Source organism: Pseudorca crassidens, chromosome 14 (genome assembly GCF_039906515.1).
Source record: "Pseudorca crassidens isolate mPseCra1 chromosome 14, mPseCra1.hap1, whole genome shotgun sequence".
Taxonomy (NCBI): Eukaryota; Metazoa; Chordata; class Mammalia; order Artiodactyla; family Delphinidae; genus Pseudorca; species Pseudorca crassidens.
Window position 1 is genome coordinate 52,204,259 of NC_090309.1, and position 22,913 is coordinate 52,227,171.

The following is a 22,913-nucleotide window of genomic DNA, read 5'->3' on the forward strand; positions in this document are numbered from 1 at the left end:
TCCGTCTTCTGGGGAGAAAAGACTATCATTCTTTAACCCCTGAATATAATACATCTTTCAAGCTGTGTGGCACTGGCCATAGATAAGAGGACTGATCCAATGCCTTGGGTTGCACTAGTCAAGGAAAGCTTCTTTCAAGGTAGGGAGAATTTAGCTGCCACTTGGGGGATGAATAAAATTTAGAAAGACGGAAAAGAAGGCATTTTCTGTGAAAGAAAGAGGTGAGTAAATGCATAGAACATAAAAGGGCCGCGGAAGAGGCAGAGGATGACGGGATGCTGAGGCTCAATAAAAGGAAGGCGCACACCGAGAAGGAGTCTGGCTATATCAGGATGGATCGGGTTTGGTGAGACTGGAAAACTAAATTTAAGCAAGGAGTTTAGGAGCAGAGAATAAGCTATAAGAGAGTCTTACCAACAAGGACCTACTGTACAGCACAGGAAACTATACTCAATATTTTGTAATGACCTATAAGGGAAAAGGATCTGAAAAAGAATAGATACGTATGTGTATAAGTGAATCACTTTGCTGTACACCTGAAACTAACACAGCATTGTAAATCAACTATACTTCGATTGTTTTTAGAAAAAGAGCTTCTTAAGCAGCAGAGTGCCAGGATGACAATGATTTGGACTGTAGATTGACAGGTAACAGGGTATAGACTATACTCAAGGGAGACCTGCTAAGGACCAGTTGCCATAATGCAGGAGTACAGTAATGGTGGCACCTGGAGGCATAGAAAGGCATGGTTCAACGGGGGACACATTTCCAAAACTGTACCACCGGCATATGATTTCCCTCTAGGTCGGACGACCCAAGTGAATGCAGTGATTTTTGCCCACTCACCTCTAGTAACCCCCAAAGCCTCCCTTCCCCCTAGTGACTCCCACACAGAATCGCCCTGCAGACAGTACTCATCAAGAATTCAGTCTGGGCCAGAAATCACCTTACACAGTGGCTGTGAGTATTGGGAAGAAATTATTAGCCACCTCTCTGGCTGTCAGTGTTGTAAACGTCTAAGGATGTTGTCATGACTACAAGGATGTCTGGGCACAATGGAAATTACACAATTGCTTCTTTTATCAGTAATCTGTCTAGCAGAGCCAACTTTGCCTGCCATTGTCAACTCCAGGAGAGGATAGCCAGATTTTCCTTGTGGAACACTGGAGTTCAGCATGAGATTTCAGCCTGAGCATGTCAGCCCCAGGAGAGCGAGAACTTCCTCTTGTCTTGGGGCCTGCTTGTAACAACGGTGACATTTTCATGCTGCTAACCTCTGCTCTTCACTCCTCTGACCTGTTCAGTGCTTTGTGCACCAAGAAGCCCAGGCCTTCTCCATCAGCAAGGCAATTACTGCATCTATCAATTCACATCAGTATGTTCAGACTGATGGTCTTCTTCTCAAGGGAAGTGGCATATTTTTAAAAAGGAGCCTGGAAAAGGCAATGTGAAACCCAAGAATTGATAATGATAGACTCCCGGGCGTGGGGCTTCTGAGAGGGAAAGAGAGTCCAACAGGATCCACTCATATAGCACGTAGGTGACCACCTACTCCAGCCGCTTGCAGTCTCTGGATTATATTTTCGCAGGATATACCTCTTATGAGGTAGGTATATCCTCACCTCGTTAATTCTGAAATAAGACCTCTGTCGTCACCAGAAATCAGATGTAAAGACAAGCCTAGAGAGGGTTCCGAGAGAAACAAGCCTCCGATTGGCTGCATGAAACTCAGCCCTGCCCTCCTCCTCATGGCTAAGATCACCTCCACCTCCCCCCAGACAGTGATGGGCTGATCGCTTCAAGTCTCGGTTTCTTCACTTACAAAATGGAAATCATCAAGTATGCTTCAAGAGGCTGATGAAAGAGGAGAAGGGACTGTACATCCTCTTAGATCTCTTCTAGCCCTCAGGCGCTTGGTGTCTAAATTGTGTTCTTCACGAATCTGGGGATCCCAGAGTCACTGTCCTGTCCTGAGTTCAGCATATTCAGATCCAGCGCAAAGGGCCTTGTATGGAAGGAGAAAGTCCCTCTATAAGACAGGAAAATCCAGCCTCCTGCAGGCCACTCTGCTTCCCAGATCAGGCTGCTCTTCCCCAGGATTCAAGGAGACCCTTTAAATGCTGAGATCCTTCGGAGGCATCAAACACTTAAACCGGCTGTAAATTACTCTCAAAAGAAGTCCCCTTCTTAAGCTAAAGGGGACTCACAGCATGAGCCCTGCCACTTCGGCCCCTTACAAAATGAGCACAGCCAGCCTTGGTGGGGCCTCAGAGGTACTGGATGTGGCACCAGGCTTAAGAGGCAGACAACGCCCAGCAGCCATTGGAGCTGGCCTGGGAGGGCAAATCCCTGGCAGCGTTGGCCCCAGGCACAGGCAGAAGGAGAGACAGCTTAGCTGGCGAGAATCTGAAGGGCATCAAGGGAAGCCCCACCTCCGTGGAAAATAAACTGCTGTCTCTTCTTCCACCACTGCAGCCTCAATTCAATATAGGAAGGTTTCAAAGGTATTTTGGTCCTTTCTGACCCTTTTAGATTTGCAATTATCCCTGGGAGAGGCCACATGTTAAGATATTGGAGCTAACACAAGAACTGTCAGCTACCGTCTCTGTCGGGATGGGGCAGCCCCTGGAAGCAGAGATGGGCCAGAGGAGGTTGGGCAGTGCCGTGGGCAACAGGGGGTGGGCAGGAGAGAGGGGAGGGCATCACGCAGTCAACTCTGGTTACCAGATTGTGTGCTCCTCCAGGACGGGGACCAGGTGGTCTTCACGGCCATACCCCCAGCACGTGGCACAAAAAAAGGCGTTCAGCTATTTATTTCTCCTTTTAGAGAACACTGGCTGTGATCTCTCACGCCAGACCTCTTGTGCACCTGGTTCTCGCCTCACTCTGTAACGCTTGTTGAGGGACCCATTTGTTCCTTGCTGCCCTCATTCATCTCATCTGCTTTATCTTTCACAGTGTGTGCTCTTAAGCTGTAAGCTAAGAACACAGGCATCTTCTAGCCACATGGCCCCGCTGCTCCCAAACCCTTGGCTTGTCCATCTGGGAAGATGCTGTCTTCCCATGGGCATGGCTATAGGAGGCAGGCATTCCAGGGGGCTCCTCGGCCAGCCAGATCAGCTGGCTCAAGACTGGGGAGCAGTGAAGCGGCAGGAGAGGGCATCACCTGATTCAACTGACCTCTAATCCAGAGCAAAGGCTGCATCTAGCTCATCTCTGAGCTTCTACAGAAGGGCGTGCACAGAGTAGGTCCTTAATGAAAATGTGGGCGGGCCTGGATTTGAATCTTTCTGTTTGGGTAGTGGAAGGAAGCAGCTGCTGTTTTTAGAGAAGTATCTTGGGGCATTACAGAGTGTGAACACTGCAGTGACAAACAGTCTAAGGAAGAATATTTTCATCCCCAGCAGACATTACAAAAATGTTCTGCTGCGGTTTAATCATGAGGTCACCCACAGCAAACACCCCACAAATAATGTCTAGTTCAAGACGGGCTGAGCTCCTCCCCCACCAGTGGGGATTCAAAGATAAAATTAGGCAGCCTCCCTCACAAAGCTCACCCAGCACAGTCTCTCTGGACAAGGGCCAAACCACAGGAGCCGCCTGGACACCAAGGAAAAGCTCTTCTCTTTATGGGAGAGCCGCACGCTCAGGCTCCAGCCGTGGTCCTGCTTGTGTAAGCAAGTAACGAGACCTCTCTGGGCCTCGTGTAAGATGGAGAGGAAAGGGACAGCCCCACCTCCTTCAAAAGTTGTAAGGAAGAGAAAGGAAGGGAGAAGATGAGTCAGGGTGCGGGGACGCTTTGAAAGTTCAAAATGGCAAACAAGTGCAAGCACTGCTGATTGGACAGGGCACTGCGGGCGGATACGGGGTGGGACACAGAAATCACAATTTAGAAAGCACTTTCACTTTATATTAATTTACATAGTCTTACAAAAGCCCTCTGAGATATTTACTGATGGTTCCATCTCACAGGTGGGAAACTTGAGGTTCAGAGATGCTGACTGAATTGCCCTAATTCCCCAAATGGGATTAAGAGAGGATCTTGGAGCAGGAGAGACAGGGAAACTGATACTAATTGAACATCTACTAGATGGCAGACCCTAAACTAGGTATTTTGTTCTCACAACTCATCTTCCAACCTTCCAAAACAGTGAGGTGTGTATTTTGCCTAATTTATAAATGAGGAATTTGAAACTCAGAGATCCTGTAGTTGGCAGAACTGAGATCTGAGGCCAGGAGTGTCTGACTCCATCCCGGTTCTCCCCACTTTCCGGGGCTCCGCGGCTGGGAAGGTGCGGAGTGTGGGTGAAGCCAATGTCAACGTACCCAGTGTTCTGAGCGCAAGAGTGACACCTGATTCCTGTTTGCCATTTGGAACTTGTGATCATCTACGCGGCTATGTTGAAGTGTACCTAAGAAATAGCTTTCTAAATAATGAATGCTTGAAATGAGTTGTGGGGAAGGGTGTGCAAACTGTTTAAAATATTAACCCTTTTGCGATTCCCCTATGTAATTTAAAAGTAACTGCTTGCCACAGATTGGTAGTCTGACTAAAGTTATTCGTACATTGGCATCCAAGAAGGTCCCAGAAGATTACCTCTTAGGAACACTCTGTTAGCAGTGAATCTAACTTGGAGAGATCTTTAGGTTTTAAAAGTCCTTATGTAGCCAGTGTGGTATCATGTTTTCATCACCAAGAGGCATGGGAGCCCGAGGGCCCAGGTTCCGATCCCATTTCTTCCACTTGCTAGCAAACAAGTTAACTGAAACTCTCTAAGCCTCAGTTTCCTTATCTAGAAAATGGAGCTAATAATAGTATCTTCTTCATGGAGTTGTGGGCAGGAATAAGTGACTCTGTACAGGCAAGGCCTGTATGATGGTGCCTGACATGTGGTAAGGTAACTGGAAAGTATTAACTATGATTCTTTCTGGTTTGAGCTTAGAAATTTGGGTGATTCATTTATCCTCTATGAGTGTTGCCTCCCTTATCTGTAAGACGGGAATCATAATTGTATTCACCTTAGAAACTCACAGTAAAGTCAAATGAGGTAATATGAAATAACTCTGTCAGTCACTTGGGCTACACAAATATAAGGTAAGGCGATTTTCCAGCCTTTTCTTCCTAGAAGTCTGGGTCAGAACTGTGACCTGTGTAATCAGTTCCTAGGACTTGTTACTTCCCAAATACCAGTCCTCTGGTCTATTGCCACTGTAGGCAGCCTCTCACCCAGGCCCAAGTCAGACACTGGTCACTGTGTCCCCAAGCAGGAGGAGACAGTGATGAAAGTTGCCACGTGGTTTTCTTAAAGTCCTTCTCCCAGCCGAAGTGACACAACAACAGCTCCCACCCTTCCCCATCGTGGGGGGCTGGGAAGGGCAGATTCTCAGGCGTCTCCAGGAACCCTTCTCACAAGGTTCCTACACCGTTTTCACGCCCACTGCGCACGAGAGGTTAAGAGTTGTGTAACTGGTTTCTAGGAACCTGGACTATAGCATGTCTCATACCTCGGCATCTCAGGAAAAACTCCAACTCTGACATCCTGTTACACTGAGACCTGCCCTAGCCACGAAGGCATCGTGTTGCAGGCCCCAAATTGAAAGGACGAATAACAACAAAGTGAGAGCTGCTCAGTAACCCATCACAAACTTTGTTGTTTTCTACATTCAGGCCCATTTTGTCAAAGATTTCTCTTCAGTTTAGTCCTCCTTTGATTCATTTCGCCATCAGAGAACACGATTTCTTCTTACCCAGACAGGGTGTGTAGTAGAGAGGTTAATTGTTGGGCTAGGAGTAGGAATCTGATCCTCTGACTGACAGACCCTGTACAGCTGCAGGGGAGTTATTCAGAGTCTCTTCCCTCTTTAGGTTGTACCCTAAAGGGGCCCATCCTAAAACGCCTGAAATGCCGGGAGAAATTGGATCATAGTTCATTTGACAGAGTGTGCCTTTTCACCAGTGTGGTTCTGTAAACTTTCTGATTTATATCATGGTAGAGGAATACAGGGGGCTGACTAACAGAACACTCTGTCTAAGAGAGAGTTTGCCAACCATGCTCTAAATGGTAACAGCATTTTTGGAGAATTAGCATAAATCAGCATAAATACTCTAGCTTCTAGCAGGGCTTCCAAGGTTGAACTAGGAAACACCACACTCAGGAGATACTCTACAATAAAGGAAGAATCCAGGGTCAATATGTTTGGGGAAAGACAGCGCACTACTTCCTCCTCTTGGGTATTTACAATGAATAATATTGTGGTAAAGGCTCTGAGAATCCTGCAGGAAAGAAACTGTTTAACCTTATTAATGCAGCACTTCCTAGACTTATTTGATGACTGTGGCCTTTCGTTTGTAAGCAAAGCATTTATAACCTTTGGAAACAGCATTTATGGAGAAATGCTCCAAGTTTCTAAGTTGGAAGTCACCTTAGAGGTCACAGAGTTCAACTCCCCTTTCCAATTCTACACCCCGTTCCAATGTGTGGGGTTTCCCCTCACACATCCAAGCAATTCTCAGACACCAGCTGGGTGCCCTACGATTCAATAAGACTGTCCCCCTTCAGGCACCAATTGCAAGTCCAGGTTGTCACCTGTGCTCCTGACCAAACAGCTACAGATTGGAGCTTCCAGTGACCCCTCTTTGAGTTTGGTTAATTTGCTGGAAAGGCTCACAGAACTCAGGGAAACATTTTGCTTACTAGATTACCAGCTTATTATAAAAGGACACAACTTAGGAACAGCCAAATGGAAGAGATGCATAGGGCAAGGTATGGGGAAAGGATTCAGAGCTTCCAGGCCTTCTCCAAGCCCACCATGCTCCCCATCCAGAAGGTTTATGCCAGGAAGGGGAATGGAGACCAAATATATATTTTGTATCATAAATAACCATACCACACCCCTCATGAAGAAACCCAGCCACACAGACACATTTCCAAAGGTAGGGAACCAAGTGCTTTGCAGTATAATTCATTCTTCGGTCTGATCACAGTAGGAGCACAAACTTTAGAGTCAGAAAGATGTGGATTCAGCCTCTAGCTCTGCCCCCTTATGTGCGTCTTTGCGAAAGTGATTGGACCTCTCGGCCAGGCCTCCTCCACTCTGATATGAGGATGGTAATGATACCCATCTCCTAAGGTAGAGGAGAGGAATAAATAAAATAATCGATGTTAAGTGCTTGGTGTGGTACCTGGTACATAGGAAGTGTTGAATAAATGTTGACCGTTATTATTATTAATCCTATATCTACTTCCTTTCAACACAGCACAAACTTATTACTATGTCCACCTGGAAGCTCTTCAGAATCACAGGCTTCTCTTCCCAAGCAAAATATCCTACATAGTGAACAATACGGTCTTGATTCTTCACCCCACCAGCCAAAAAAAACACCAAAAAACAACAACAAAAAACCTATATCCCAAAATAAGTTTATTTATAAAGTAGATACATATATACACAAAAATTATATTTTAAAGTAGGAAATAAAGGTGAATAAATCATGTTTTACATGTACACCTTGCCTTATTATATACCATTTTATATGGCACAATAAGCCTAGTTTGCTCTAATTATAACAATATTTTAGAGAAAGCAATACCATAGGATGTGTTTCATTATTATTTTTTTATTTTTATTTTTTTGCAGTACGCGGGCCTCTCACTGCTGTGGCCTCTCCCGCCGCGGAGCACAGGCTCCGGACACGCAGGCCCAGCGGCCACGGCCCACGGGCCCAGCCGCTCCGCGGCACGTGGGATCCTCCCAGACCGGGGCACGAACCCGCATCCCCTGCATCGGCAGGCGGACTCCCAACCACTGCGCCACCAGGGAAGCCCCTGTTTCGTTATTTTTTAATCCTTAGTTTAACACTCAGAAAAGCAATTCACAGGTCATTTCAATAATAGATTTCAATGGCTGTCAAAGCTGAGAACAAAACCTCACTAAAACAAATAGGTCTAATGGAAGACCAGCCTATAGCTGCACTCTGAGTCACCCAGACTCCATGTTCAATCCTACCCTTTCATGCAAATATTTTTATGAAATTCAGCTAGTAAATGTTCTTCCCTAATGCCAATCAGATGTTCTTACAAACCTGAATGATGTTGTATTTTTATATTTCTAATCAAAGTGTTCAAAACCCAGTGAAAAACTATAAACAAGTTAGAAAATTGCATATCCTTGTTTTTAAAATATGCAATATGAGAGTTTTCATAACTGATGACATGTATCATTTTCAGCAATAAATTAATTTCCATTTTTCCCCAAATTCTTTCCTTTGAAATGCTGTTATATTCTTCCTCATTATTAATACATCACCTTTCCCTTAAAGAGATAAATCAAATATGTCTAATTTGAAAATATCTGCTTTGTAACATTATTTCTGATAGTCATTTTTCATCACAGAAAAACTCAACCGATTGGAACACTTGTACTTTCTTTTAATTTGTAAGTCATCTTCCATTTTGTCAACTCTGTAGTAATTTTCCTCGAGATGACCAACAAGCCTCTAGGTAATAGTATGATCAGGACCCAGACACTAAACAGAATCTGACAGGCAAGAAGGTTTATCCAGGCAGGTTTGTCCAAAGAAGAAGGAGGAAATTAGAGAAAGGGGGAAGGAGGAATCTGGGAAATTCAGCTGCGGCTTCCAGTGGTTGCAACAGGGCACAGAGAGCCTCAGGCAGCAGATAACAGACCAGCCTGCCCAGGCATCATGGAGGTTCCACAAGGACAACAAGGACCCAGACACGGAAACAGCATCTCAGTGCCCAAGAGAACTGGGGGAAAGCAAGGCATGGCCCAGGTTCTAGGGAAACCAGGAAATCAGACAAGGTCTCAGTTATAGCAATGGAATGTGACTGAACCATGACCAATAACAGTGCCTGGACACAGCGCTAAGGTTTCCTGTTAGGTAAATCTTATTTCCCTGAGTAATAGATAAAGGATCTGAGTCCTACAGACTTCAACTAACTCCTTACGGACATACAGCTTAAAAAGTGGTACAGTCAGGACTTGAACCCAGATCCTCTAGCAACAGAGCTGCTAGTTTAAAGCTATGCTACTCGCTCGTCCTATCTGAGAATAGGACCAGAGCCCGATTGTTTAACCAGAATATTAGGTCAAAACAGAATCTGCAGCCAGGCTAATAAGGCTGAGATCTTCAAAATCCTGCCTTCGGGCTCATTAAATTCCCCCTGATTGCTAAGGAGTCTAGTTTCCATGGAGACTGAGGCAAGTCTGATCTGAATATGAGTTAAATATTTCCAGCTTTGAAGACATGAGACTGGGGAGGCAGGAAACAGGGCTCTCCCACTGTCTCAGGTAATTCCTTACCCAAGATCATTTTACAGAAAGAGAAACCGAGGCTCTGAAAAAGTAAGTGAACTGCTCAGCACCATCCAACTAGTGAGAGAGAAAGCACTTAAATCCAGGGTCCCTCATCTTACGTCTAAGGCCCTTTCCATTGAACTACAGCTTATTACACACACTCCCATCCAACGCCAAGCTTACGTGATTTTACACCTAATCAAATCTTTATTTAATGATTTGGAAAGTATATGTTAGCATCTTTTCTAATGGTGTAGGTAGAGATGCAAATTCCCGGTCAATAAGGATCTACAGTTAATAGGAAACTCAATATCAGTGAGCCTCAAAAGGTAAGGAGGCTTCTCATAGATTAATTAAGTATAGTCCACGATTCTCCTTCTTATGTATCATTGGATAACTAACTTCTCCCAGAGTGGTCAGAAGGAAGAAGTACATTTTATCTAAGAGACAGAAAAGTGTAATTAAAAATGTAGAAAAATAAGGGAGACAAAGACTTAAATTAGGTGCAAACAAAGCTTATATCACGGGAAATCAATTAGAAGATGGAAAAAGGAGTTCAAGTTCAAACCCTCAGTCTTGGTTTCTAGGAAATGTGCTTTGGCAAAAATAGTAAACCCCTAACCTAGACACACAACTGGCAGCGTCCCATTCTTAAATCAAATTTGCCTAAAATATCTCAGTGGGCCATTAAGGCCATGGTAGGGAATCTGTTTCTGCCTCCGTTCACAAACTAAAAGAAAACTGGTTCGCACCGTCTCAGAATTCAGCATTCCCTGCCACGGTGGATTCTGAGTGGAACAGAGATAAAGAATTGCATTCTTGGTTAGCATGTGTGATGGAGAGTGATATGTTGTTCTACCTGACTTTTCTCGGTTCAGTGAGTTATGCAGTAGGTTCTCAGTAACTACCCATTGGTTTGTCCTGACCACTACTGTGAAGTCAGGGTCATGGGATGGTGAAAATATGGGCCACCTCTGCTCAGGGGGTCCCCAAGTGTTCTTACTTCCCATTACAGCACCTCAGAGTGGCTTCTAAACACTTAGGCATCAAGTCCTTCACCTGGTCTTAAAGATTCTGAGATACTGCCTCCTCCTTCCCCTTCCATCCTCTTTTCCTCTGTGTCCCACCTCCTATAAACCTCCTGTGGTCTAAGCTACACACACTCACTTCCCTAGTTCAGGCCAGTAAGCTTCATACTCTCTCAGAAATCTGGTTTGCTCTCCTTCCTTGACTAATCCAACCCATACTGCTCTCCCATTCCCTGAACTCTTAAGACACTCACAGTCAGTAACATAGATTTTAGCACTAGACCTGTCTGAGTATTTCCACTATACTAGTCTTAACTCCTCAATTCACCTGCAAACCCTGAAGACATGGGTCTTTGGTGGTTTGGGCATGGTCTTTGGTGTCCTCTCTTGGATGGGACGGAGGTTGTATGAAGAGAAGATGTATAGCCCAATGCAAAACAAGTGAGCACACACACACTATAAATTTAAGAAAAAACAACCCACCAGCACTGTTGAAGATTCATGAAAGCACTAATGATGTTTAGGACAATGAGCCTTAGAGCTTTGGGGTCAACTGTTCATGAAAGCAAGTATAGTATCTAGTTAGGGAGCAGGACATAGTGGGACTGGTTCCCATCAATTGAAGGGACCTCACTAAGTTCATCCTGGAAGGCGAAGTACCCATTTTCATCACTGTAGCCTCAAGACTGGCGACAGTTAGGCATGAAAGGTGTTAACACCAGCTCAGAATGTTGACTAGAGAGGCCTGTGAGCCAGTTTCCTTTCTTTAGAAGATCCATTTGCAGAACTTAAATTTGCTGACATTTGGCCCTCAGGCCTTTACCTGTTCTTGAAGATAAACTGCGGTTGAATGAATCAAAATAATTTCACAGCAAACAGTCATCTGACCAAAGCAAACCCATTGAGACATAGAGCTCCTAGCTGATTACCCACTTCCAGCCTCCAACAGACATGAATTTATTGATCAAAGGGGAAAAATGAATTGAAAACTAAGTGTTCATCTGAACTCCATTTCCTGAGTTACCTTGGGGTTATGGAGAGTTTCAGCTGTAGAGTTATTACCAATAATCCATCTCACTAGATCTTTTTAAGTGCCTTAAACTCAGAACTACTGGAATAATCTTAGCCATTTTTGCTGTGTTTTCTTTTCTATAAAGACCAAAAATTTCAGTGTGCACCTATAGACACTTATAGATGTCCCATAAGTATAGTGGCTTTGGGAGCTCATACTATTGATATTAAATAATGTACTTGTACTCTTCTCATTGACAATCATAAATTCTTCCCTCCTTTAATTATATAAAATTCTTACTCATCCACTAACAAAAAGAGAGCCAAGTTGTTATCCATATAATGTCAAATCAGTTAGGTGTGATGAACACAGCTAGTGAATGATTCCTTTTTTGTGCTCATCTCTTGACAGCCCATAACACACTGCCTGGCCTGATACACATCAAGCACTATACATGTGCCAACCACTGTGAAAACGTTGAGTTTTCAGAAGAAACATGATTTCCATCATCATGTCGTTCACAATCTGGTTGAAGAGACAGACGTTGAATAGACACATGAACGCAAGCTAATATACAATTGAGAATCTTGATGAGCGCTAATAAGGGAAAAGTGCTAAAAAGGAATATGATTATACTGGGAATAAATCGGAACCTTAATTTAGACTGGCAATCAGGGAGCTCTTCTCTGAAGAAACAACATTTGTAACTGAACCCTGAAGGATGGGCTGAGGTTGGCCAGGTGAAGTGTGGGTGGTGAGCCTTCCAGATAGAGCATGTGCAAATGCCTGGATACAGGGAAGAACTTAGTGCATGTGAAGAACTGAAAGAAAGCCACTGGTGCTGAAGTGAATTGGGTGAACGGCATGAGTTGAGGGTTCAAGTGTAAGTAGGAAGGAGTATAAATTTTACTATAGGAAACAACTAAAGAAAAGCAGAGGACTAATGTCAGCTTATTTACATTTTTTAAAAGAATGCTCTGTGTGCTGTATGGAGAATGGGTTTGAAAAGACAAGATTAAATGTGTGGAAAGGAGGAGACTATTGCAGAAATCTAGAGGAAAGATGATGGTGGCTTGTTCTAGAATGATGTCAGTCGAGATGGAAGAAACTGTATGGAAATGGAATCTAAGAGGATGTTGAGATGGACTGGATGTTGGGGAATGAGGGTGACGAAGCCAAGTTTAATGCCACATTTCTAACAAATAACTGATAGATGGGAGTGCTGTTTATGAGGAAGAATTGAGAGGAGCAGTTCTGTGAAAGTGATGGTGGGAACTAGTTTAGTTTGCTATGTCAATGAGACATTCAGAAGAGAATATGTAAAGTAAACTTTAATTAGGATGAACTAGAGAGGTCAGAAGTCAAGTATAAATCTAGGAGTCGTCATCATATTGATACTACTTGAAGCCATGGGAAATGAGACCTTCCCAGCAAGACTATAGAGAAAAAAGGCAGAAGGCTCCGGAGTATGTCTAGAGGAGGGGGCGTCAACAACAAAAAACTTAAAAGGAGTAACAAAGAAAGAGGTGGAATAATAGAAAAGTGTGATTGGACAGAAACTAATAGAAGAGAGAGTCTGGCAGAGAGTACTGAATTCTCCTGAAAGGTCTAAAAAATGAGAATTCAAATTGTTCATTAGATTCATTGTTTATGGGTTGGTAGATTTGGGGCATGACAAAAGTAGTTTCAGTGGAGGGGTACAGAATGAAAACAAACTGGGGCGTCCTCAACAAATTAAAGAGGAATAGAACATGAGAAAATGAAGACAGCATACGCAGACAACTCTTTCTAGAAACTTTACTGTAAAAGAAGCAAGAGAAACAAGGCTGGGCTGCAAGTGGAGACAGATTTGGAGTGAAGGCAAATGGCAACCATCAGTGAGTCTGTGTAAAATGTGAAATTCAGTACAAGTTAGTATCGGTCTCAGTCTAGGTGATCCAAAATATGTCTGAGCAAGGACTTAACAAGTGAGTATTTTATTTTACATTCAAACTGGAGAAAAGAGATTAGATGACTAAGAAGGAATGAGGGAAAGGCAACTCAAGAATGTATTATCAGCTGAACGCCACCAGGAAATCAAGGCCCAATTATGCTAGAGCCCATCTAAGCTGTCATTTAGAATACATTAAGAGTTGTTCACCCAAGGAGTGGAAGAGTTCACCACTAGAAGAGTTGCCCTATGGGGTCCTAACTCCCTTGTACCCAATCTGCCCCATGCCTCAAAATAGTTGAGCAGATTCCCATAAGGGTCCCACTCAGAGGTGGTAGAGGAGCCGAGGATACAGAATGAGAGATACTCAGCATAACTGAGGGCCAGTGTCTGCTAAGTTAAATCCGTATGTACATGGTTGCTATGGTAACCGCTAGAGTAAAAGATGGAGCAAGAGGATGTGAAGCAGGGCTCAGCGGTGTCTGATATCATATCTACCTTGATATTCACACACTCCACAGCCTTTCCAGTCTGGAAAGATGAAATGGCTTGCGTCTAGTTCATGCCAGAGCTGGCATGTACATTCTCCTGATTCCTGGCCTCCAGACCTCCTTGCCTCTGTTTAAGATTAATTACTCCAAGTATCCGTGATACCTGACAAGTAAATTCACTGCATAAGCATTTTAATACAATTCTTCGTGACAGAAGCAAGAAATGTTTTAGAACCAACAACGAATTAACCTAATATTTTATGAGCACATACTGTATTCCCGATCTGCACCAGTAGTATAGATTGTCAAAGAATATTAAGTATGGTCCTTGCTTTGATGTCTCATTAAAAGAATACTGCATAGACCCATGGGAAGAGATCTAAAAATAGTAGAAGGCTGGATATGATTATATAACAAATGTAGAATAAGCCTGTGTCAAGCTAGCAGATATTTAGTTATGGCAATGTTTCTGTTGGAACTTCTCTGAGTAGAAACTCAGAGGTGGTGGAGAGCAATCATGGAAGTTATTTGTTTTGGTTAGAAACTTCAAACTCCAAATGTTAACAGAAGCTATCTCTGGATAGTGAAACTAGAAGTGATTTTTACTGTCTGCTGTAGATGTTTCCATATTTTCCATAAGTTTCACAATACATATGTATTACTTTTATATTCAAAGAATATACTTTTTAAAATAACCAAAGGATGTTGAGCCACTAGAACGCTCATACATTGCTAGTGAGAGTGCAAAATGGTAGCGCCACTTCGGAAAACAGTTGGGCAGTTTCTAATAAAGTTAAACATACACTTACCATCGACCTAGTAATCCCACTCATACGTAGTTACCCAAGAAAAGTAGAAATGTTCCCTCTCTCCCTCCCTCCCTCCCTGTCAGTCTCAGTCTCTGTCTCTGCCTCTCTGTCTCTCTCTCTCTCTCTCTCTCACACACACACACACACACACACACTCACTCACACACACTCACACATTATACACAAATGTTTAAAGCAGCTTTCTTATAATCACAAAAACTGGAAACAACCTACATGTCCTTCAACCTATGAATGAATAAACAAACTGGTATATCCTTACAATGGAAGACTAATCTGCAATAAAAAACAGCGACCTACTGGGACTTCCCTGGTGGTCCACCAGGTAAGACTCCATCTCCCAATGCAGGGGGCCCAGGTTCGAACCCTGGTCAGGGTACTATATCCCCCATGCATGCCGCAACTAAGACCCAGAGCAGCCAATATAAATTAAATAAATAAATATTAAAAAAAAAAAAACAGTGGACTACTGATACATACAATAACATGGAAGACTCTCAAATGCATTATACTGTATGAAAGAAGTTCCATAACATATGGTTGCACTGATATGACATTTTGGAAAAGGCAAAATTATAGAAATAGAAACTGATCAGTGGCTGGTAGGAATAGGAAGTAGAAGGAGAGGTAACTACAAAGGGCAACACAATATAACTTGGAGGGTTCTGGAACTTGGCTGTATCTTGAGTGTGCCAGTATTTAAACAGCTGTACATGCTTGTGTTCACTCAGGTCTCTACACAAAACAATTTATTTTTCACTGTGAAAATTTTTAAAGTAAATAACACAACAAATTCCTAACAAAAGCACGTTAACAGCTCTTTCCCACAAATAAACAAAGGGAGACGATCTCAAGGGCTATTGAAATAATCAAAGGAAGAACTGACCAAAATGGGTTCTGTGTGGATCACTTGGGAACCAAGAAGGAGCAAAACATCTGAGAACCATTACAGGTTCTCAGGGACCTGTAGGGAGAATGCATTGGCTTTCTGAAGACAGAAGCAGAGAACAAGACACTAAAGTCTCCTCTAGAATCATAAACCCAAAAGACACACGATCTTTCACAATGATGAGTGCACCGGTGAAGGTTCGTTAGATTGCAGGCAACTAAGACCAACTTTGTCTTAGGTAAGGCACACAGAGAAAAGGAAAATGGGAGTGGGAAGGAACTGGAAGGATTCTGAGTAACCTACAAGAGACCGGGAAATACTGAAGAACAGTGTGTCAGACAACAGTCATGGGTCAACCTGAAAATCTTTTTCACCACTGCTATGGAAGCCAGTTCCACCCAAATTTCAACCAGCTTAATGCAGCTTACTTTCAACTGTAGAGCAGCTACTCTGGCCTTGTGTACCTCTCATTTCTAGTCCTGGGGCTTCTTCTACACCACTGTAAGTGATGCCCAGTAGGAACTTGCTGGGTACCCACAAGTGTGCACGTCAGAGTGGACTTAACACCATGGGGATACCTTCCGCCAACAGGAAATACTAGTCTGTGGATAAATGCCTCCCCTTTTCCCCCATTCAGAGCAATAGTTCTGATACCCATTTTGAAAATCTCCTAAGTCAAGTCCTTGGCATTAAAGACCAGTCACTAGTAGTGGTCGACAACTCCATACAGTACAATAACTCATTCTTGTACTGATTCCCTTTCTTCCATCTCTGTTTCATTCCACCTGTCCCAAACTCTCTGAACACATATTATCAAATATACTAAATGCAAGCCAGCTTTTATCTCAGGCTCTGCTTCCTGGGGAACCCAGGCCAAGACACACAGGCCTTGGAAATGATCCAATATAGCTCTGGAAATCTCAGCTGTAGAAATATGTGGACTTTTGCTTGAGAGTGATGGTATCAGTGGACTCATCTGTAACCAACCTTCAACTTCTTCCCAGGAGAGGGTCTGATGAGCCCAGCTTAGGTCACATACATACTCTGAGGTCAAAGGATATGGAACTCATGCCCTAATCTCAACAGAATCACTTGGAGAAGAGGCAGTTCTTCGAAGAGTATGTGGAAATTGGAAACAGGGGATGATTTAGGAAAATTCTGTTTTCTAGTTGCAAGCTGCTTTTGGATCATGTTAATTTATCTTTTTCTAAGATAACATTAACATTAAAAACGCCAACATTCGAATTATAGGTGTCCCAGAAGAAGAAAAGAAAAAGAAAGGGACTGAGAAAATATTTGAAGAGATTATAGTTGAAAACTTCCCTAATATGGGAAAGGAAATAGTTAATCAAGTCCAGGAAGCACAGAGAGTCCCATACAGGATAAATCCAAGGAGAAACACGACAAGACACATATTAATCAAACTATCAAAAATTAAATACAAAGAAAACATATTAAAAGCAGCAAGGGAAAAACAACAAATAACACACAAGGGAATCCCCATAAGAACAACAGCTAATCTTTCAGCAGAAACTCAGCAAGCCAGAAAGGAGTGGCAGGACATATTTAAAGAGATGAAGGAGAAAAACCTACAACCAAGATTACTATACCCAGCAAGGATCTCTTCAGATTTGATGGAGAAATTAAAACCTGTACAGACCAGCAAAAGCTGAGACAGCTCAGGACCAACAAACCAGCTTTAAAACAAATGCTAAAGGAACTTCTCTAGGCAGGAAAAACAAGAGAAGGAAAAGACCTACAATAACAAACCCAAAACAATTAAGAAAACGGGAACAGGAACATACATATCGATAATTACCTTAAATGTAAATGCATTAAATGCTCCCACCAAAAGACACAGACTCACTATATGAATACAAAAACAGGACCCATATATTTGCTGTGTACAACAGAACCACTTCAGACCTACGGACACATACAGACTGAAAGTAAGGGGATGGAAAAAGATATTCCATGCAAATGGAAATCAAAAGAAAGCTGGAGTAGCAATTCTCATATCAGACAAAATAGACTTGAAAATAAAGACTATTACAAGAGACAAAGAAGGACACTACATAATGATCAAGGGATCAATCCAAGAAGAAGATATAACAATTGTAAATATTTATGCACCCAACATAGGAGCACCTCAATACATAAGGCAATTACTAACAGCCATAAAAGGGGAAATCAACAGTAACACAATCATAGTAGGGGAATTTAACACCCCACTTTCACCAATGGACAGATCATCCAAAATGAAAATAAACAAGGAAGCACAAGCTTTAAATGATACATTAAACAAGATGGACTTAATTGATATTTATAGGACATTCCATCCAAAAACAACAGAATACACATTCTTCTCAAGTGCTCATGGAACATTCTCCAGGATAGATCATATCTTGGGTCACAAATCAACCCTTGGTAAATTTAAGAAAATTGAAATAGTATCAAGTATCTTTTCCGACCACAATGCAATGAGACTAGATATCAATTACAGGAAAAGATTTGTAAAAACTACAAACACATGGAGGCTAAACAATACATTACTTAATAACAAAGTGATCACTGAAGAAATCAAAGAGGAAATCAAAAACTACCTAGAAACAAATGACAATGGAGACACGATGACCCAAAACCTACGGCATGCAGCAAAAGCAGTTCTAAGAGGGAAGTTTATAGCGATACAATCTTACCTTAAGAAACAGGAAACATCTTAAATAAACAATCTAACCTTGCACCTAAAGCAATTAGACAAAAAAGAACAAAAAACCCCAAAGTTAGCAGAAGGAAAGAAATCATAAAGATCAGATCAGAAATAAATGAAAAAGAAATGAAGGAAACGATAGCAAAGATCAATAAAACTAAAAGCTGCTTCTTTGAGAAGATAAACAAAATTGATAAACCATTATCCAGACTCATCAAGAAAAAAAGGGAGAAGACTCAAATCAATAGAATTAGAAGTGAAAAAGGAGAAGTAACAACTGACACTGCAGAAATACAAAGGATCATGAGAGATTACTACAAGCAACTCTATGCCAATAAAATGGACAACCTGGAAGAAATGAACAAATTCTTAGAAATGCACAACTGCCAAGACTGAACCAGGAATAAATAGAAAATATGAACAGACCAATCACAAGCACTGAAATTGAAACTGTGATTAAAAATCTTCCAACAAACAAAAGCTCAGGACCAGAGGGCTTCACAGGTGAATTCTATCAAACATTTAGAGAAGAGCTAACACCTATCCTTCTCAAACTCTTCCAAAATATAGCAGAGGGAGAAACACTCCCAAACTCATTCTACAAGGCCACCAACATTCTGATACCAAAACCAGACAAAGATGTCACAAAGAAAGAAAACTACAGGACAATATCACTGATGAACATAGATGCAAAAATCCTCAACAAAATACTAGCAAACAGAATCCAACAGCATAGTAAAAGGATCATATACCATGATCAAGTGGGGTTTATTCCAGGAATGCAAGGATGCTTCAATATATGCAAATCAATCGATGTGATACACCATATTAACAAACCAAAAGAGAAAAACCATATGATCATCTCAATAGATGCAGAGAAAGCTTTCGACAAAATTCAACACCCGTTTATGATAAAAACCCTCCAGAAAGTAGGCATAGAGGGAACTTTCCTCAACATAATAAAGGCCATATATGACAAACCCACAGCCAACATCGTCCTCAATGGGGAAAAACTGAAACCATTTCCACTAAGATCAGGAACAAGACAAGGTTGCCCACTCTCACCACTCCTATTCAACATAGTTTTGGAAGTTTTAGCCACAGCAATCAGAGAAGAAAAAGAAATAAAAGGAATCCTAATCAGAAAAGAAGAAGTAAAGCTGTCACTGTTTGCAGATGACATGACACTATACATAGAGAATCCTAAAGATGCTACCAGAAAACTACTAGATCTAATCAATGAATTTGGTAAAGTAGCAGGATACAAAATTAATGCACAGAAATCTCTGGCATTCCTATACACTAATGATGAAAAATCTGAAAGTGAAATTAAGAAAACACTTCCATTTACCACTGCAACAAAAAGAGTAAAATATCTAGGAATAAACCTACCTAAGGGGACAAAAGACCTGCATGCAGAAAATTATAAGACACTGATGAAAGAAATTAAAGATGATACAAACAGATGGAGAGATATACCATGTTCGTGGATTGGAAGAATCAAATTGTGAAAATGACTCTACTACCCAAAGCAATCTACAGATTTAATCAAATCCCTACCAAATTACCACTGGCATTTTTCACAGAACTAGAACAAAAAATTTCACAATTTGTATGGAAACACAAAAGACCCCGAATAGCCAAAGCAATCTTGAGAACGAAAAACGGAGCTGGAGGAATCAGGCTCCCTGACTTCAGACTATACTACAAAGCTACAGTAATCAAGACAGTATGGTACTGGCACAAAAACAGAAATATAGATCAATGGAACAGGATAGAAAGGTTAGAGATAAACCCACGCACATACAGTCACCTTATCTTTGATAAAGGAGGCAAGAATATACAGTGGAGAAAAGACAGCCCCTTCAATAAGTGGTGCTGGGAAAACTGGACAGCTACATGTAAAAGTATGAAATTAGAACACTCCCTAACATCATACACAAAAATAAGCTCAAAGTGGATTAAAGACCTAAGTGTAAGGCCAGACACTATCAAACTCTTAGAGGAAAACACAGGCAGAACGCTCTATGACATAAATCACAGCAAGATCCTTTTGACCCACCTCCTGGAGAAATGGAAATAAAAACAAAAATAAACAAATGGGACCTAATGAAACTTCAAAGCTTTTGCACAGTCAAGGAAACCATAAACAAGACCAAAAGACAACCCTCAGAATGGGAGAAAATATTTGCAAATGAAGCAACTGACAAAGGATTCATCTCCAAAATTTACAAGCAGCTCATGCAGCTCAATATCAAAAAAACAAACAACCCAATCCAAAAATGGGCAGAAGACCTAAACAGACATTTCTCCAAAGAAGATATACAGACTGCCAACAAACACATGAAAGAATGTTCAACATCATTAATCATTAGAGAAATGCAAATCAGAACTACAATGAGATATCATCTCACACCAGTCAGAATGGCCATCATCAAAAAATCTAGAAACAATAAATGCTGGAGAGGGTGTGGAGAAACGGGAACACTCTTGCACTGCTGGTGGGAATGTGAATTGGTTCAGCCACTATGGAGAACAGTATGGAGGTTCCTTAAAAAACTACAAATAGAACTACCATATGACCCAGCAATCCCACTACTGGGCATATACCCTGAGAAAACCATAATTCAAAAAGAGTCATGTACCAAAATGTTCATTGCAGCTCTATTTACAATAGCCAGGACATGGAAGCAACCTAAGTGTCCATCAACAGATAAATGGATAAAGAAGATGTGGCACATGTACAATGGAATATTACTCAGCCATAAAAAGAAACGAAATGGAGTTATTTGTAGTGAGGTGGATGGACCTCGAGTCTGTCGTACAGAGTAAAGTAAGTCAGAAGGGAAAACAAATACCGTATGCTAACACATATATATGAAATCTAAGGAAAAAAAAAAAGGTCATGAAGAACCTAGGGGCAAGACTGGAATAAACACAGAGACCTACTAGAGAACAGACTTGAGGATATGGGGAGGGGGAAGGGTAAGCTGTGACAAAGTGAGAGAGTGGCATGGACATATATACACTACCAAACGTAAAATAGATAGCTAGTGGGAAGCAGCCGTATAGCACAGGGAGATCAGCTTTGTGACCACCTAGAGGGGTGGGACAGGGAGGGTGGGAGGGAGGGAGACACAAGAGGGAAGAGATATGGGAACATATGTATATGTATAGCTGATTCACTTTGTTATAAAGCGGAAACTAACACACCATTGTAAAGCAATTATACTCCAATAAAGATGTTAATAAAAAAAAAAAAGGTATGCCTTGTGGTATACTAGCAGATCTTTGTGCCCGAAGTGTAAGTTTCCTTTCTCTAAGGTATCAGTAGCTTCCTATATCCTGGTTAGAGTCTTAAAATAGAAAACATTAGCATGATTCCGGTGTATTATGGGATTTTCTGGTAGGTTTTTCTGAAAGCTCAAAATTGATATTTTGAATTTGGAATGCTTAGACTCTAGCAATTGTTAAAATAACCAGCTTCGTTTTTCACTCACTCTCAGTTTGTCTCTTTCTAGGTTAATATCCAACACAGGTATTAAGCACTTGCCAGCTGTTCACAAGATTCAATCTCTCCAAAAGGTGTTACTGTAAGTTTGAAGAGTGGTTACCAACTCTTTACTCGATAGCTGTCCTGCCCAACAGCCTCTGGGCCTGTACTATGCACTGTGTAGTCTACATCCTCCAAAGATGTTGCTCTGGGTGAGCAGAGGTAGGAAGGCAAACAGCAAGTGTCCACGGTTTTACCTTAAGAACAGCTAATCTCAGTTTGGAGAAAGTCAGCAGGCTCCTCAGTAAGACAGTTGTCAACAGAGCCAGCTTGTAGCAAATCAGGACGTCTCCCCTTTCTTCACTATTTAGTACACACCTCCCTCCTGTACCCCTTTGTCTTCCACCATCGTCTCCTCTTCCCTCCAGAATTCCCATGCTGCCCTAAGCATAAAGAAACCACCTGACAAACTCACAGTGAAGTGTTAATGACGATGTATTTTGAAAGAGCAAGAGAAAAGGCAATGTATAATAGCAAGTTTATTTTCAATAGTGAAATTGTAAGAATCTGGACAGACTCAAAAGGAAGAGGTAGGGAAGAGATGCAATGAGCTAAGGAAGGAAGGAGAGAGGGAGGGAGAGGGAAAACTAGAGAATATCTCCCATTTCTCAAATTGTTCCAAGCAATTTACTCCTTTTACATTTACATGTTAGATCAGACCCAACAGGGAAGCTTCAGAGGATGAGGGGTACAAACAGAAAACCGAGACTTTCTTCATCCTTTCAGTCAGGAGGAGAAAAACCAATGATAAAAATTTCTGTGACCCAAGGAGAACAGAGGAAGGAAACTAGCTTTGAGAAGGGGATTGAGATGGAGGAAGATGAAGGCCCAAGTAAGGTGGATGGAGAAGTTTGGTCTGGAGATGAAAGGTCAGCTTAAGTGACTTTGTCCTATTGATCAGGTACCAACTGTGGAGGCAAGGGTAACAAGTGAATCTGTTAGAACCTCAGCACAGTTGAATTAGCTAAGAAGACTTTCAGAGAGGGAAGAGGCTGCATGTCTGCAATTCCACTGTTAAGAAGAACTGATATACTAAAGGTAAATGAGATGCCATTCACTTCCCAAACATTGAGTTCATCAACCTTCAGAACAACAGCTATTCCAACATTACCTCAGCTAAAGACTACACCATGCCAGGTAGACTGCTTGTGGGGA

At 41.9% G+C, this 22,913-nt stretch overlaps 1 protein-coding gene across 2 annotated transcripts in view; it reads left to right on the forward strand.

Annotated features, from left to right (window-relative positions):
* The window catches only part of FSHR (follicle stimulating hormone receptor), a 162,221-nt gene that overhangs the window by 116,113 nt on the left and 23,195 nt on the right, over window positions 1-22,913 (forward strand). For both annotated transcript variants that reach the window (XM_067703912.1, XM_067703913.1), the window contains exon 5: window positions 21,727-21,798. In XM_067703912.1, the coding sequence (XP_067560013.1) occupies window positions 21,727-21,798 (72 nt within the window). The remainder of the gene's footprint in view (window positions 1-21,726; window positions 21,799-22,913) is intronic.